Source organism: Neofelis nebulosa, chromosome 4 (assembly GCF_028018385.1).
Source record: "Neofelis nebulosa isolate mNeoNeb1 chromosome 4, mNeoNeb1.pri, whole genome shotgun sequence".
In the NCBI taxonomy this organism is placed as follows: domain Eukaryota; kingdom Metazoa; phylum Chordata; class Mammalia; order Carnivora; family Felidae; genus Neofelis; species Neofelis nebulosa.
Genome location: NC_080785.1, coordinates 61,551,954 through 61,566,406, shown reverse-complemented (window position 1 = coordinate 61,566,406; position 14,453 = coordinate 61,551,954). Strand labels below are relative to the sequence as shown.

At 35.1% G+C, this 14,453-nt stretch overlaps 1 protein-coding gene across 5 annotated transcripts in view; it reads right to left on the bottom strand.

The window, feature by feature from the left end:
* Window positions 1–3,170: 3,170 nt before the first annotated feature.
* Window positions 3,171–14,453, bottom strand: part of AGMO (alkylglycerol monooxygenase) — a 377,151-nt gene continuing 365,868 nt past the window's right edge. For all 5 annotated transcript variants that reach the window (XM_058724927.1, XM_058724922.1, XM_058724924.1 and 2 more), the window contains one exon: window positions 3,171–4,582. In XM_058724927.1, coding sequence (XP_058580910.1) covers window positions 4,508–4,582 — 75 coding nt within the window. In that variant the 3' untranslated portion in view covers window positions 3,171–4,507. The remainder of the gene's footprint in view (window positions 4,583–14,453) is intronic.

Sequence of the window (14,453 nt, the reverse complement as noted above, 5' to 3'; positions counted from 1 at the left end):
TATGCCGTTGAGAAGAAAGGATGGCAGACTGGAGTGAGATTTGGAAAAACAATCTAATAATAGAAAAACATTGTTAAGTTTCCTTCTACTGAGGTAGGCTTGAGATAGGGCCAGTTGGTGTTGCTGACCATCATGACATCAAAAATATTTCAAGATTCTGAAAACCAAAATAGCCTCTATGTTTACTATCTTTCCTTGAGATTCTGGGCTACAAATAAGAAAAAAAAATAGAGGAGGGGGTCATAAAAAAGGAAACTCATTTCTAATCACTGTTGCTCTATTAAATGACATTACACCACAATGTGTACTGTATTTTACAGAATTCCATACAGAAAGGCATAGTTCCAGTAAAATAAAATTTAAGAACCTCTAAGAAACAATAATCCAAGCTGCTAAAGTTAAAGATAGCAGGGGTTCATATACTTTGGTGATTAACTCAATTTCAGATACAGAATTACGAATCCATATATTGCTGAATATCATGGCCATGAGAGGATTAGATTAAATTTAGCAAAACTAATTAGGAAGAACAAGATGAAGGGGAAGTAAGTGATACAAAAAATAGAGCTAAAGTAATGGGCAGTTTCATCAAATAAAATCAAGTACAGGAATGGATTCCTTTTAGGCGTTTGGCAATCCTATGAATAAACCTATGGCCTTATCATTCTTAGAGTGATTAGAAATTCTGCAGTCATCCATTTAGTCACTGAATCAATCCTATAACTAAGCCTCTTACCCTCCAAACTTTACTTTGTACTTTGGAGCATCAAATTGAATAGGAGCTACACTGAACTTAAAATCCTGAGTCTATACTTCTAAAGATTTGCCATGGATATCTGGCATCATGGAAAGGAGAAACATCACGGACTTCACTGTCAGAATTGAGAGTTTTTAAATTTGGCAGGGGCACCCATTATATTTCACAGGCCAGAGCAAGTTTTTAAACCTCTGTCAGCCTCACAATTTTCTTCTGTAAAATGGTATTAACAGTGCTTAAGTCCCAAGATTTTAGAGACTAAATGAAATAGTTCTAACTGAGTACTACTCAACAAATGTAGCTTCCATATCTCTATCCTTCATTATGGTACATTAGCAAATCTGAGAATCTTCATAATTATTTGCCAAGTTGGTTTACAACTCCCCATTGGAAGTGGCAAGTAATTGATGAGTCCTATTTTTAGTGCCTTTCCTCTTGAGAGAATGAGACAGAGGTAAAGGGCTTCCAGTCAAGAGTAAGCATAAATTACATGGCATCACTCAAGATTAATTCACAACATTTATAGTAGTTATATGATCTGTCATCATGTATTAGTACTCAGCAAGAGAAAACTGGGCTGGAAAATTAGCAAGGTTGAAGGCGAAGAATAAAGTGCCCCAGGTAACACACACAGGCCTTGGAAACACTACTTATCTGGAAAATTTGTAGCTTGAAAACATTTGCATTTCTAAAAAGAGAATCATTTATAATGATGGTGAGGGTAGCTAAGAGAGAAACGAGAGAATGGATACATTTGCATTTACTTCAAGAAAACTGAGTTTTCCCATGAAAATATCTTTTATCATTTTTGAATTTTTTATTCCCATTTTTAGGTCATTCCTATAAATTCATATATATATATATATATATATATATATATATATATATATACACACACACACACACACACACACACACACACACGACCCATGGGGAAAACAAACTAACTATTTGGACACACCAAAAACTTACTTAAAGATTTGTGAAACCTCTCTTTTCTTTGCCAGTCCATGAGGATATAACCTTTTTACTGAAGTCTTGAAGATGTAGAATATGAATATTCAGGATATTTATGTGATGAATTTAGCAATTTCAAGCCAGCAGAGGGCTCCCTGCTTTGACATGATCCTATATATGCAAAGTCTAGCACGAACTGCTGTTAAGGAACCAAAAGCAGGGTTTAATGTTTGTTATGGGCTTAAAGTATTTGCTCTAACTGTGGTACATTAAGCAGTTTAAAAAGATGAATGAAGCAAAGCCAAGTCTCTGCTTCTGACGCTAGAGATATAATTTGTTAATTGTTTCATCATGCAAAATTTAATCTCGCTCTGGTTTACTAGTTTGAAAACCAAATGTGCTTCAATTTTGCATCATGAGTCCACATAGACACCTGCTGTCTGATTTTTCTAATAGATCTACATTTTTCTCTGTTCACAGCTTAACTGACACATTTTAAAGATGAGACTAACGGACTGATCAGTGTCTTAATCCTGGAGATGAATATAGGCAAAGCTCAATGAAGAAGAACATTAATTGTTTTAGTGCATACAATTTTGATTACAGTAGTCCCCGTTCATATGCAAGGGATACATTCCAAGACTCCCAGTGGATGCCTGAACTGCAAACAGTACAAAGTCCTATATAGACACTATGTTTTTTTTTTTTTTTTAACATTTTTTATTTATTTTTGGGACAGAGAGAGACAGAGCATGAACGGGGGAGGGGCAGAGAGAGAGGAAGACACAGAATCGGAAACAGGCTCCAGGCTCCGAGCCTGACGCGGGGCTCGAACTCACGGACCGCGAGATCGTGACCTGGCTGAAGTCGGACGCTTAACCGACTGCGCCACCCAGGCGCCCCTAGACACTATGTTTTGTCTTCTATATACATACTCATGATAAGGTTGAATTTATAAATTAGGCACAGTAAGAGATTAACAAGAGTAACATAAAATTGAACAATTATAACAATATACTACGACAGAAATTATGTGAATATGGTCTCTCTCTCAAAATATCTTACTGTACTGTACTTACCCTTCTTCTTCTTTGTGATGATGTGACAAGATAAAATGCCTACCTGATGAGATGAAGATCGGCAAATGACCTAAGCATTGTGATATAGCATTAGGCTACTAGTGACCTTCTGGCAGTACATCAGCTTCCAGACCCCAGTTGACTGCAGGTAACTGAAACCATGGAAAACGAAACTATGGATAAGGGTGGGCTGTTGTACTTAAATTGTAAGTTTAAATTGAAGGAATACTGGAAGGAGGGAAGGAAAAAATTCCAACTACTTTCAACTTCTCCTGCCATTTTGAACTGTATCTGGCTACTTCATGTCAGTTCCTACCTAAGAAACACTTGGCAGATTTTTACGGTCCCAATGAATAATGTACACACAACACTTAGGATAAATTTATTTAGAAATGTTTATTAACATTATTGTGACTATTTAAAATACAAGTATCTCCTACTTTTCAAAGTTTTGCATTAATGAAGCCACTTCACTTTTACAAAAAACCTATATTAGTACCCATTTTCCCTAACCTGTAAGAAACATGAAGAGGATTTTTGCTTCTATGAAAAAAGGTGAAAAGCAAAAATACACTCAGCGTTTGTTTCACAGTGAGCAGTTATAGAGGCTGTGCACACCTCAAGCAGCAAGAGTTGCAGGGCCAGGCTCCTTCCCACGGAACCACACTCAGCATCTCAGTGTCAAGCTGCCATGGTTTTGAACTGTGTCTCTGAGCATCTGTGCTTTATTCTGAGTTATTTTGTTCATTCATTAGCAAGATATGTCTTACGGTATCAGAAAAACCTATGAGAGATGTTTCGGACGGTTGGGGGGGGGTGGTCTGGGAATGCTTTAATGTTTTCCATATAAATTAATGGTAATTGCTTCTTCAATTTGTACCATTTTGGCTGATGAAAGATTTCATAGGAAGGCTCTACTTTCAGGTGGCAGGGGAAACCCGAAACAGAGAATTAAAGGTTTCTGAAATTACAGGTTTGCGAAAGACCTGAGGTTTTGTTTTTGTTTTTTGTTTTTTTTTGTAAAAGTGAACATTTCCTTCAGTTAGTAAAAATAGGTACTAATGGAAGTCTTTCATAATACGTAAAAGCAAAGCATAACACAAGCTTTCAAAAAACAAAGGATGTCTGACTGCATACTCTTCAAATTGCCAAAACAAACTGACCAAACATATTAGACATATGTATTGATCTGTTGTATAAACAAATTCTGGTAAATTCTACTCATTTTCACTTCCATGATGTCTTTTTCTGTAATGTAGTTACTTAGGTTATGTGGTTTTCAAAGGTAAACATAGCCTTATGCAGACAACTAATGTAACACATGTTTATGACAACAAATATTGATATAAGCACAATTTTAGCATGCAGCAAAGAAAATGTTGTCAAAAAATGCAAATGAAATCTTCATTCTTTTTAAGTTTCCTCCCTTCCTTTTCTCATACTCTTTGACTCAGATGCATGACAAGTGAATATAACATGACTGTATTTGATATCACTTGTTTTCAAACCCATCAATAAAGGAAAGTAATTGCAGCACACTTTAATTTTAATAGAAAATAACATATGGAAAGCAAGCAAAAGTAGATAAGCATATTCACCTTTCATTAAAAAATGGTTCATATAATCATTATATAAGATAATTATGTTTCCACAGACAGTCATAATATACTGTGGTTGTGGACTACTGATTAAAACAAGAGAATTGAGTACAAACTTATTTCCAAGGGCCGGAGGCAAGTTGTTTTATGCTTCTGACTCCCCAGAAAGCAATGCAGATGGAATAAAAAATCTGAAGAAATAAAACACAAAGAGGAAAAAGAATTAAAAGTGAATCAATACTTTTGTTCAACTGAGTTAAAATGTCTTTGAAGGGGAAAATGAACATCAGCATTTTAGACACTATAAATTAATCAAATTGAATCTAGCAGTTGTTCACTGATAGAATTTAGCCAACCCAACTTAAAACACATTACGTCGGAGAAAAGAATGGGAGTAAAACGCTTTGTTTTTTTGGCTTTTATTTTATTTTTATTTATTTATTTATTTATCTACTTATTTCACTTATTTATTTATTTTACATCCAAGTTAGTTAGTGTTTGCCTTTTATTTTTTATACTCTCAAATCTGGGTCATTTCTAGGGATGGGACTATGAAACTTAGATACTGAATGAAACAGAACTTTCTTCTGGCCTCTGGGCATTTTGCATGTGGAATGTACTGTATGAAATGATCTCATTGTTTATATAGTTTAAGAAGCATTTGGAAAAGGAGAAATAAAAACATTATAAAGAATCATTCCTCTCTGGGGCAATGTGATCTAACATGTTATGAACTTTACCCAACACGAATTAAATGTTAAACATCACTACTGATTTACCTTCTCACTCTGGTGATCTTACAGGTATGAAAAACTGTACTGCAAAATTCTCTTTAAGATTCATGCCATAACTAACTCATAATAAGCAGCCATCAGAGTTCATTGAGTTTACTTCTCTGCTTTCAAGTAATATCACACATTCCCAACAAATCACTCCAAATTAGCCAAAAATAACTTGATTTCTGATGATCTTAGCAATAAGGATTATATAGTCATTCAGTAAGAACTCATGGTTGCAGAATTTTTTATTATGTGTAATCTAAATGCCATAATGCCATAACACACATATCTTCTCTTCTCTTGATGTAAAATCCAAGCACTAGTCATGGTCTTTACACCATCAGAGATCTCCTAAGCTAACTTTTCCCTTTACTCTTACCTATACACTAACATTAAGCTACAAGGTTGCTTTATGATCTCCATTTTAGGTGTTATTTGTATGACGATAAAAAAAAGAGTAAAGCCCAAACAAATGGGTTTATGCAAGAGTCTCTCCATATGTTTTTTTTAATTGTGCAAAGCTCCTCTCCAAACTACTAAAATATGACCAGTTCTTCTCCCCAGGAAGAACCACTATTCCTGAAAGATCCACAAAAATATACAAAGGAGCAAATTTAAGTAATAAGATGCAGGCATGGGAAACATTCTGGGGTGATGGACTGGGGAGAAGCCAAGGCCATTAACTGAGGCCAGCCATCAATTCAAAGAAAATAGCTTGAATTGTGGTTATTATGCTGTGAAAGCCTGAATATGAAAACAACAACAACAACAACAACAACAACAACAACAACACCTTCCTAAACCATGGTATTAGATTCACGGCTAGGTTGTTCTGTTTCATATAGAAACTTTCATAGGTTCTTTCTAGAGAACCATGATCCTTCACATTAGTCACTCTGCAGTTTTCTTCCAATACATGCATTCCTTTCAGCCTATAATATGCACAATATAAAAATATATATCAAAAATGAAATATACAGTTATGTTGAAGCAGAAGTCAAGAATAATATTAACATTATGGAGTTGCTTCAGAAATCAAATACAATATATTTAGAGGTTGGTTTTGATTTTGTTTCTTTTGACTCTAATTCAAGAAAAATGACCTCATGGGATTTCTTGTGATGGTGCCAAGCAAAATAATATCAAGGTGAAGAGTATTTATGAAAGCCCTTTGTGCAATGAATTGAATTAGTCTATGAAGATGGGTAATGTTGACAGAGGGCTAGCTGTAAAGAGAACTTTCAAATGGGACAGAGATGAAAAATGCATAATATCAGTATAAACAGTTTAATTCAGATCCATAACATTTATGAACCTGAAATATATTTGGCAATAGAAGTTTTTACTGGTTTTTCAGGGTGCCTGGGTAACTCAGTTGATTGAGCTTCCGATTCTTTTTTTTTTTTTTTTTAATTTTTTTTTTCAACATTTTTTATTTATTTTTGGGACAGAGAGAGACAGAGCATGAACGGGGGAGGGGCAGAGAGAGAGGGAGACACAGAATCGGAAACAGGCTCCAGGCTCCGAGCCATCAGCCCAGAGCCTGACGCGGGGCTCGAACTCACGGACCGCGAGATCGTGACCTGGCTGAAGTCGGACGCTTAACCGACTGCGCCACCCAGGCGCCCCTGAGCTTCCGATTCTTGATCTCCACTCATGTCATGATCTCAGGGTTGTGAGATCAAGCCCAGCATCAGGCTCCGTGCTGGGTGAAAAGCCTGTTTAAATTTTTCTTTCTCCCTCTGCCTCTCTCACTCTCCCTCTCTCTGTCTCTCTCTGTCTCAAAAAAAGAAGTTTTTATTGGTTTTCAATTTAGTTTTTCGGGTCACAAGGATTCTAAGGGTGAAGGCTAGGGAGAAGGAAACCTCTAAACTATATGTAAAATTTTGCTGGTAAGTCATGATTCTCCTCTTCCCTACTCCCCAGCCACTAGACTATCTATACTTCCATCTGGGATCCTAGAAATAGTAACAACTTCTGACCTAATGAGAGAATGAAAAAAAAGTTCAATTCAGTTCATGCCTTTGTTGTTTACCCATAACTTCCCAACTAAATCTTTCTGCTTTTGAAACTATAAATCAAGTCCTATTTCCTTAATGACCCATCCTTAACTAAAACACGAGGATTTTATCTTTTCCAATTATCTAAAATGCTTTCAGCTCCTTAAAAAAATGAGATATTTAACAATTTATAGTTTTGTTTTGTTTCTTTGGCAGGTTCTGGCCCCATTTATTATCTCTTCAAAACATGGGGTGAGGAACTGATGATGCATAGAAATCCAACTCAGATTCAGTATTAATGTGCAGTGAGACCCTTGATTAAACTAGCCATTGTCCTAGGTGCCTTATTAGATTATGATGTTTAAATCTCATCACAAACTTTGCCAGATTGGTACCCAATTTGCTCATGAGGCAATGGGAACCTAGAATTTATGTGGTTTAACAAGAAATCACAAAACTACTAAATATCAGAGCTGGGATATGGGTGTTTGTTTATATAGCATCTCTCAGAAAATCTAACTACACATCCTAGGATGTCAGTTCAGTGAATACGTACATCAGTAGTGAATTCTTTCCTCTTTTTTTTTGTAGTGATCTGTACTTGCCTAATGATTTTTGAGTCAGTAACTGCTAGGTTTCTGACACTTTTCACAATCAATGTTTTAAACATAAATTGGAGGGGCGCCTGGGTGGCGCAGTCGGTTAAGCGTCCGACTTCAGCCAGGTCACGATCTCGCGGTCCGTGAGTTCGAGCCCCGCGTCAGGCTCTGGGCTGACGGCTCGGAGCCTGGAGCCTGTTTCCGACTCTGTGTCTCCCTCTCTCTCTGCCCCTCCCCCGTTCATGCTCTGTCTCTCTCTGTCCCAAAAATAAATAAAAAACGTTGGAAAAAAAATAAAAAAAATAAACAAATTGGAGTTTTTATATATAATGAAAACCAGATTGACACAGAATCATAAAAATTAATACAATGAATGTGTCCTTCTCAAAATATGCATGACCTTGAAATAGTCACTCAATTGCATTAGAAAATAAGTAGGAAAAAATAGATTTTCTCTTGTACTTTTTAATGTGTATGCATATGTATCCTAAATATATATTTAATATATAATTTTAGGCTGGAAAATTATTTAACATGGACTCAATAAACCAGTTGATGATTGGAGTCATGCCATTTTAATTTTCTCTTGTCCAAACTTTCTCTTGATTTTTCTATCAAGCTGTCCATTTTGGTTCTCCATAATTGATTAGATTAAATGTGTCCTTTGAAATGACTGTTGATTAACATATTTCTCAATCAAGTATTTATTCAAGGAAGACAGGAGAATTACTACTTAGGCTAGTATAAGATTAAATGGCAACCAAAGCCAGTTTTTTGCAACATACTTCTCTAATCACAGATCTGATGTTTCTGGATATGTACAAACTCAATGAACACTTATTTTATCCAAGTCCCAAGATTTTAACAGCTGGATTCAAAATATGAAACAGAGGAAGTTCACTCCTGGTGTCAAGCCCTCCTTGAGCTAACACATCATTAGTGGCCCTTGTCTTCAGGCTATTTCTTTGACTTCCCAGGGCCCTAGACTCCGATGCCTGAACTTTGGCCTGTACAGATGCTCTCCATGTTTCCTTCACTCTTTCCAAAAAAGTGCATCAATTGACAGGTGGCTAATCTGAACCACTAACCCATACTAAAACACCAGTGGGAACCGATGAGTTATTCTACTGCCCCTCCCCGTTATGTCTGTGTTTTAAGAGGCCTTATTAAAAATGGCTCTACTTATGAGAAAATCAGGCATCTAATCTTAAAGGAGACAGAATAGTATCAGAAGAGGTACTTGTGCGCATGTGACATCTCCTCAAACTGCTATCCCTCATATTACACAGCTAGTGGATCGTTCTTACACCTATGTACATATCTGTCTCTTTTGGTTTGAATCCGCCTACCAAATGTATTAATAGATGACCTGAGAAGCAAATAAAATATCATCTTAGGTAGTGGACTATTTCCATTAGAACTAGCCAGCAACACCCCACACTTCTCAAAACATTGAACTCTCAGATAAATTGCAAAAAAAAGAAAAAGTTTTAAAGTACTTGAAAAATTACCCACAAGAGAAACAAAATCTCTGAGATAGCTGAAATTTACTTGGATTCTCAAACTTGTATCTATTGGTACAAATACTTAAATAGAATATGCTGAGAGATAACATCTCATTTAATTTTATGCTTATCCACAGTGGCAATGTAATTACGTATACAGAATCACTAGGGAATTGCACGAGCAAGTTAGAAAATCTAAGTCATTTTATAAATGATGGGTAAAGCTGCCTGATAAATTCTACCTTGGCAAGGAAGAAACTTGAAATAGCATTTTTGTGATGAGTGATTACAAACTCACTTTTCGTAATTAAAAAAAATATATTACTCTTTATTTCACTGTGTACATTTTTGTGTACAACTTTTGTCTTGATTTCCTAAAATTCCCCTTGAATGGATATACCTATGTTTTATGTCTAAAAAATTATATCCTGCCTCTAAATGGAAGAATATATTTTTACCTAAAAATTATTTCTCTGACATTGATGAGGTTCATAAAATAACAATTCACTGACTATTCACAACTATAACAATGAAAATAGCAACCATTTGTTTTAAGAGCAACACATTAAATATACAGAAGTTTTTACTAAATTATTTGGATAAAATAAAACTAATTCTTTGTTAAATATACTTTTTGACATAATATTTTGGTTTTTTAGAGAGGACCATTTTCTGCTCTACAGATAAACAGATAAGAACTTAAAACAGAGTTCAAACCTAAATTGCTTAAAAGTATCTCTATTTCCTATTAATGCAAGAGACAAATAAATACAAACAAATCTAGACCAGAATTTGGAGCCAAATAGACTGAAAGTCCTGCTGAAATGAAAACATCAGAAAGATAATAGGTAATGATACATTTTTTTTCTTTGAATTTTTAAGGATACAGTTTGACAAATGCCAACTCCAGAGAAATTGGGAATTCCTGATTTAACTTCCAGTACATTCTATATATGACTAAAATACTAGGAGTCATGCACAGACAAATAAAGGCTTAAGAGAAATAATTTCCAACTATTTGCAACCATTACTTGGAAGTCTTGTGTTCTCCCTCTGACCCTATTCAAAGCATATACAATTACCACTATCTTTAATATGTGCTCTTATCGGATTTACTACTATCAAGATTTAAATCAAACATTATTGTTTTGCATTAGTTTTTAAATATGTATTAAAATTCTTAACTGAGGGAAAAACAATATAAAAAGAAAGTTTATATGAATGCACATGATAAAAATGCCTTATTTAAAAAGAATATATATTTCCTTCAATCATTACATATATTCTGATATAAATTTTCAAACATAATACATTAAACATACCATGATCATGTTTTTATAAAAGAAAATAAACTCAAAATTAACATTAGAACAGAAGTTTTAAATAATTAAGCTGAATTCGAAAACCTTAAAAATCAGGCATTTTACTATTCAGTGGGGGGAAAGGACTCTAATTTCAGTGACAAAAAAGTACTAAGTTAATTTAGATAACAAATATAGAATCTTCATTTGTAACCATTTCTTCAGCTCCCCAGAGATGATTATCTCCTGTTGGGTATCACAATTTATTCACTATTCTAAGAGTCCACATAGCTCAAGAAAGTGTATATCCTTTTCAACAATACCCCTATGGAATATCTACTGTTCATGTATACCACATTTGAGCTATCATGATAACATGTGAAAACCACAAATATCAATAAGAACATTAGAGATCTCTTGGAGTTCTCCAAGACCTACCTACAATTCAGAGAATATACTTGAAGACAGTTGTCATGAATTAGCTACTGTGTATGCAAACCCATCTGGTCAAAATTGTATAAACTGTAATTAGCATAAAGTGAAAATAGATGCTACATTTCTCAAAAACATCTGTGGATTTTTCATCTTTGAATTCTAAATTATGAATACAGTGTCTTTATAGATACAAGACTTTAAAATTTTTCAATATTACCAACCCTTGTTCTGAGGGTATTACCATCCAGTAATAGGGATTTTAAAATTACCCTTGATTATTTATTACATTCTTGCTCTCCCTCATACACAATGATACATCTTCAATTTATGTTCATTTCCTGGAAAACTTATAAACATTTTAATATACATAGTCTAGATTTACAGCCTTCATTCTCAATTTTTTTTCCAGGTTAGTTTTTTTCCAGGTTAGTACTCCGCCCCCAGCTTCAGGTTTGTCAAAATGACAGGTAAAAGGAAATGTCAAGCTTACCACAATTAAAGCATGGAGAAAAATTAAAGAGACAACCAAAGTTGATTATATGATTTATATTCATAAAATGGTCAAAACATGTGTCTTGTCAAAACTGAAACCTGACTTTATATTTTTCTAATCATCAAAATTCTTAATGAAGAAGGGTAAAAATTTTTTATAACTTTTTAGTTTGAAATGCTGGATAAAAAGCAATATGGAGATACAGAGAGAAAGTTACAATAAGGTCAAATTAATAAAGAACCAAATATCAATTGTAAGAATGAATGTTAGGTTAAACGTTGACCACTCTTTCAGAAAAATATCTTAGCAAAGGCGTACATTATAAAAAGCATCTGTTTACACTCATAATCTTCTTCTTGTACTTACAATGGAGCCTCACATTCTTTACCTTTTTAGGTGTGAGAATGAAAAAAATATCAGAGCAGTGAAAAATTCTAAGGATAGTCTATTTTAGTTTTTATGAAGTTGGGAATAAAACAAGAGTAGGAAAAATAAGTCACTCGATGAACATTACCTAATCTGACCTGAGACATTCTTATATATTAAAACTAGTAATGGACAACGCATTAAAAATAACCTGATGCTGGGGCACCTGGGTGGCTCAGTTGGTTAAGGGTTTGACTCTTAATTTCGGCTCAGGTCATGATCTCACAGTTCATGGGTTAAATCCCTGTGTCAGTCTCTGTGCTGATGGTGTGGAACCTGCTTGGGATTTTCTCTCTCTCTCTCTCTCTCTCTCTCTCTCTCTCTCTCCTCAGCCCCTCACCTGCTTGCTCTTTCTCTCGCAAAAATAAATAAACTTTAAAAAAGTTTAAAAAATAGCCTGATTCCCTGCCCTGAAAACTATTACTGTAATTTTTTTTTTAAAAAGAAGATAGTTCAGGGAATTTAAAAATTCTTTCTTTTTTTAACTTCATATTTCTGAAAATAAGTTCCGGTTACAACTAAAACCACATTTCATTTAATTTTCCTGAGTATGCCTAACATCGACACAAAATTATTTGGTTCATATACAGCATGTTTGAAACTGAAGATTTTTAAAAAATAGTTAAAAAATATTTATTTATTTTTGAGAGAGAGAGAGAGAGAGAGAGAGAGAGACAGAGTGTGAACGGGGGAGGGGCAGAGAGAGAGAAGGAGACAGAATCCGAAGCAGGCTCCAGACTGAGCTGTCAGCACACAGCTGGATGCAGAGCTTGATCTCACAAACCTTGAGATCATGACCTGAGCCGGAGTCAGTCACTCAACCAACTGAGCCACCCAGGCGCCCCAAAACTGAGGATATTTTAATAAAATGTTGCTGGATTAATCATGGTCCTTAAGTATCCTAACAGAACTCTTTGTAATGGGGAAAAACATGACACTTAATCTAAAATTCAAAGTACTACACCTTTCTAATTCCCTTTTATTTCTGACTCCTGAAATTTAAGGCATTCACATTCTAAAATCAAAACTCTGTTTTAACAAAAATTATCAAGACAACCATTCAAGTCTAGCTTACCAAAATGTAATTTTCATGGTGAATGAGGGGTGGTTTGTTTGCCAAATAATAACCAATATTCACCTTGCTATTTACCTACCTAGTTTACCTACCTATTTACCTTGCCAAATAATCTCATCACAACAGCAGATTGATTTTCAGTGTAGTGTACATAACAAAGGCCAGCTCCTGGCATCTCCCAGACATCAATCAGAGCCTACGTTTTCTCCCATGGAGGCAAATTTTAATACTTGGTGTACAAAAATTTATATATGAAAGACCATATGCTCGCAAATGCAGAATACCATCCAACACTGCTAGTCCAGGACTTCCAGTGTGCTGTTAAAAGAAATTCTTTGTACTTGCCCACTATCTAGGAAACAAAGGAAGTCTCTTAACAAATGAGTTTATTTTTAGGAAAAAAATGCCATGTTTACAGAAATAATAGTGATGTCTGGTTTTTAAAACACAACAGTATATCTTGGAAGGATGTGTTTTGAAAAGATCTCTTTGTATTGTTTTTGCTTGTGTCAAAGGGATGATTAGAGCCCCAGTAAATGGGAACCTTCCAGAGTAGGCTAAATAGAAGGCCAACATCCCACATATGGCTTGCAGCTTGGGGGATTTCTCTCAAAGTTCTGCCAGAGATGGGACTGCCCAAATGGTTTCTCGCGTAAGTCCTAAGTCATAAACTGCATCCTACTAGGCCAGCCATGCCAGAACTGGACCCAAGGGTATACAGAGTCTTGGCTGATGGCAAACAATGACTGCTTCCTAAGGAAGCCACAGCTGCCTTCCTGAGAGACACCCCAGATGCCTGAATTTTCCCTTACTTTCCATTTCTGACTACCTGTTCTGGCAAAAGTTCCAACAAAGAGGGAGGCAGGCAGCAGGCATCCAGCTGTTTTCAATATGCCTTGGCAATGTAGGTACTGATTACATAAACACTACAAACATTCAAAGAGCATATTTTCTAGCTTTTAAGCTATAAAAAAGGTGTGAGCCTGTACCAACACCTTATATCTCCTCTTCTCCAAATAATGATAATGCTGACCAGGGTGATAACTACAATAATGACCAATACTGATGATGATGATAATTAGAGCTTTAATTATGAAAGCCAAGATTATTAAAGGAGACACGATATCTTGAACTGCTGGGAAAGAGCTCAAATTATACAAGAATTGGAAAGATGTGAAATTTCCACATTTCATGGGCAAGAATATATTTTTTTCCCTTAGGAAACAATGAGGTCAAAGTATGTAATTGATTCACTTGATGTCTTAGTTTTCCCACAAGTCAGGAAAAAAACCAATCAGCTGTTACATCATCCATTTGCATTATAGCACATTTTTCTTTTCATTCACATATATTTAAAAATATTATTTTAAACTCTTAATATACAAGTTGAACTTTGAACAACACAGTTTGGAACTGCACTCAGCCACTTGAGTGCAGTTTTTTTTTCCA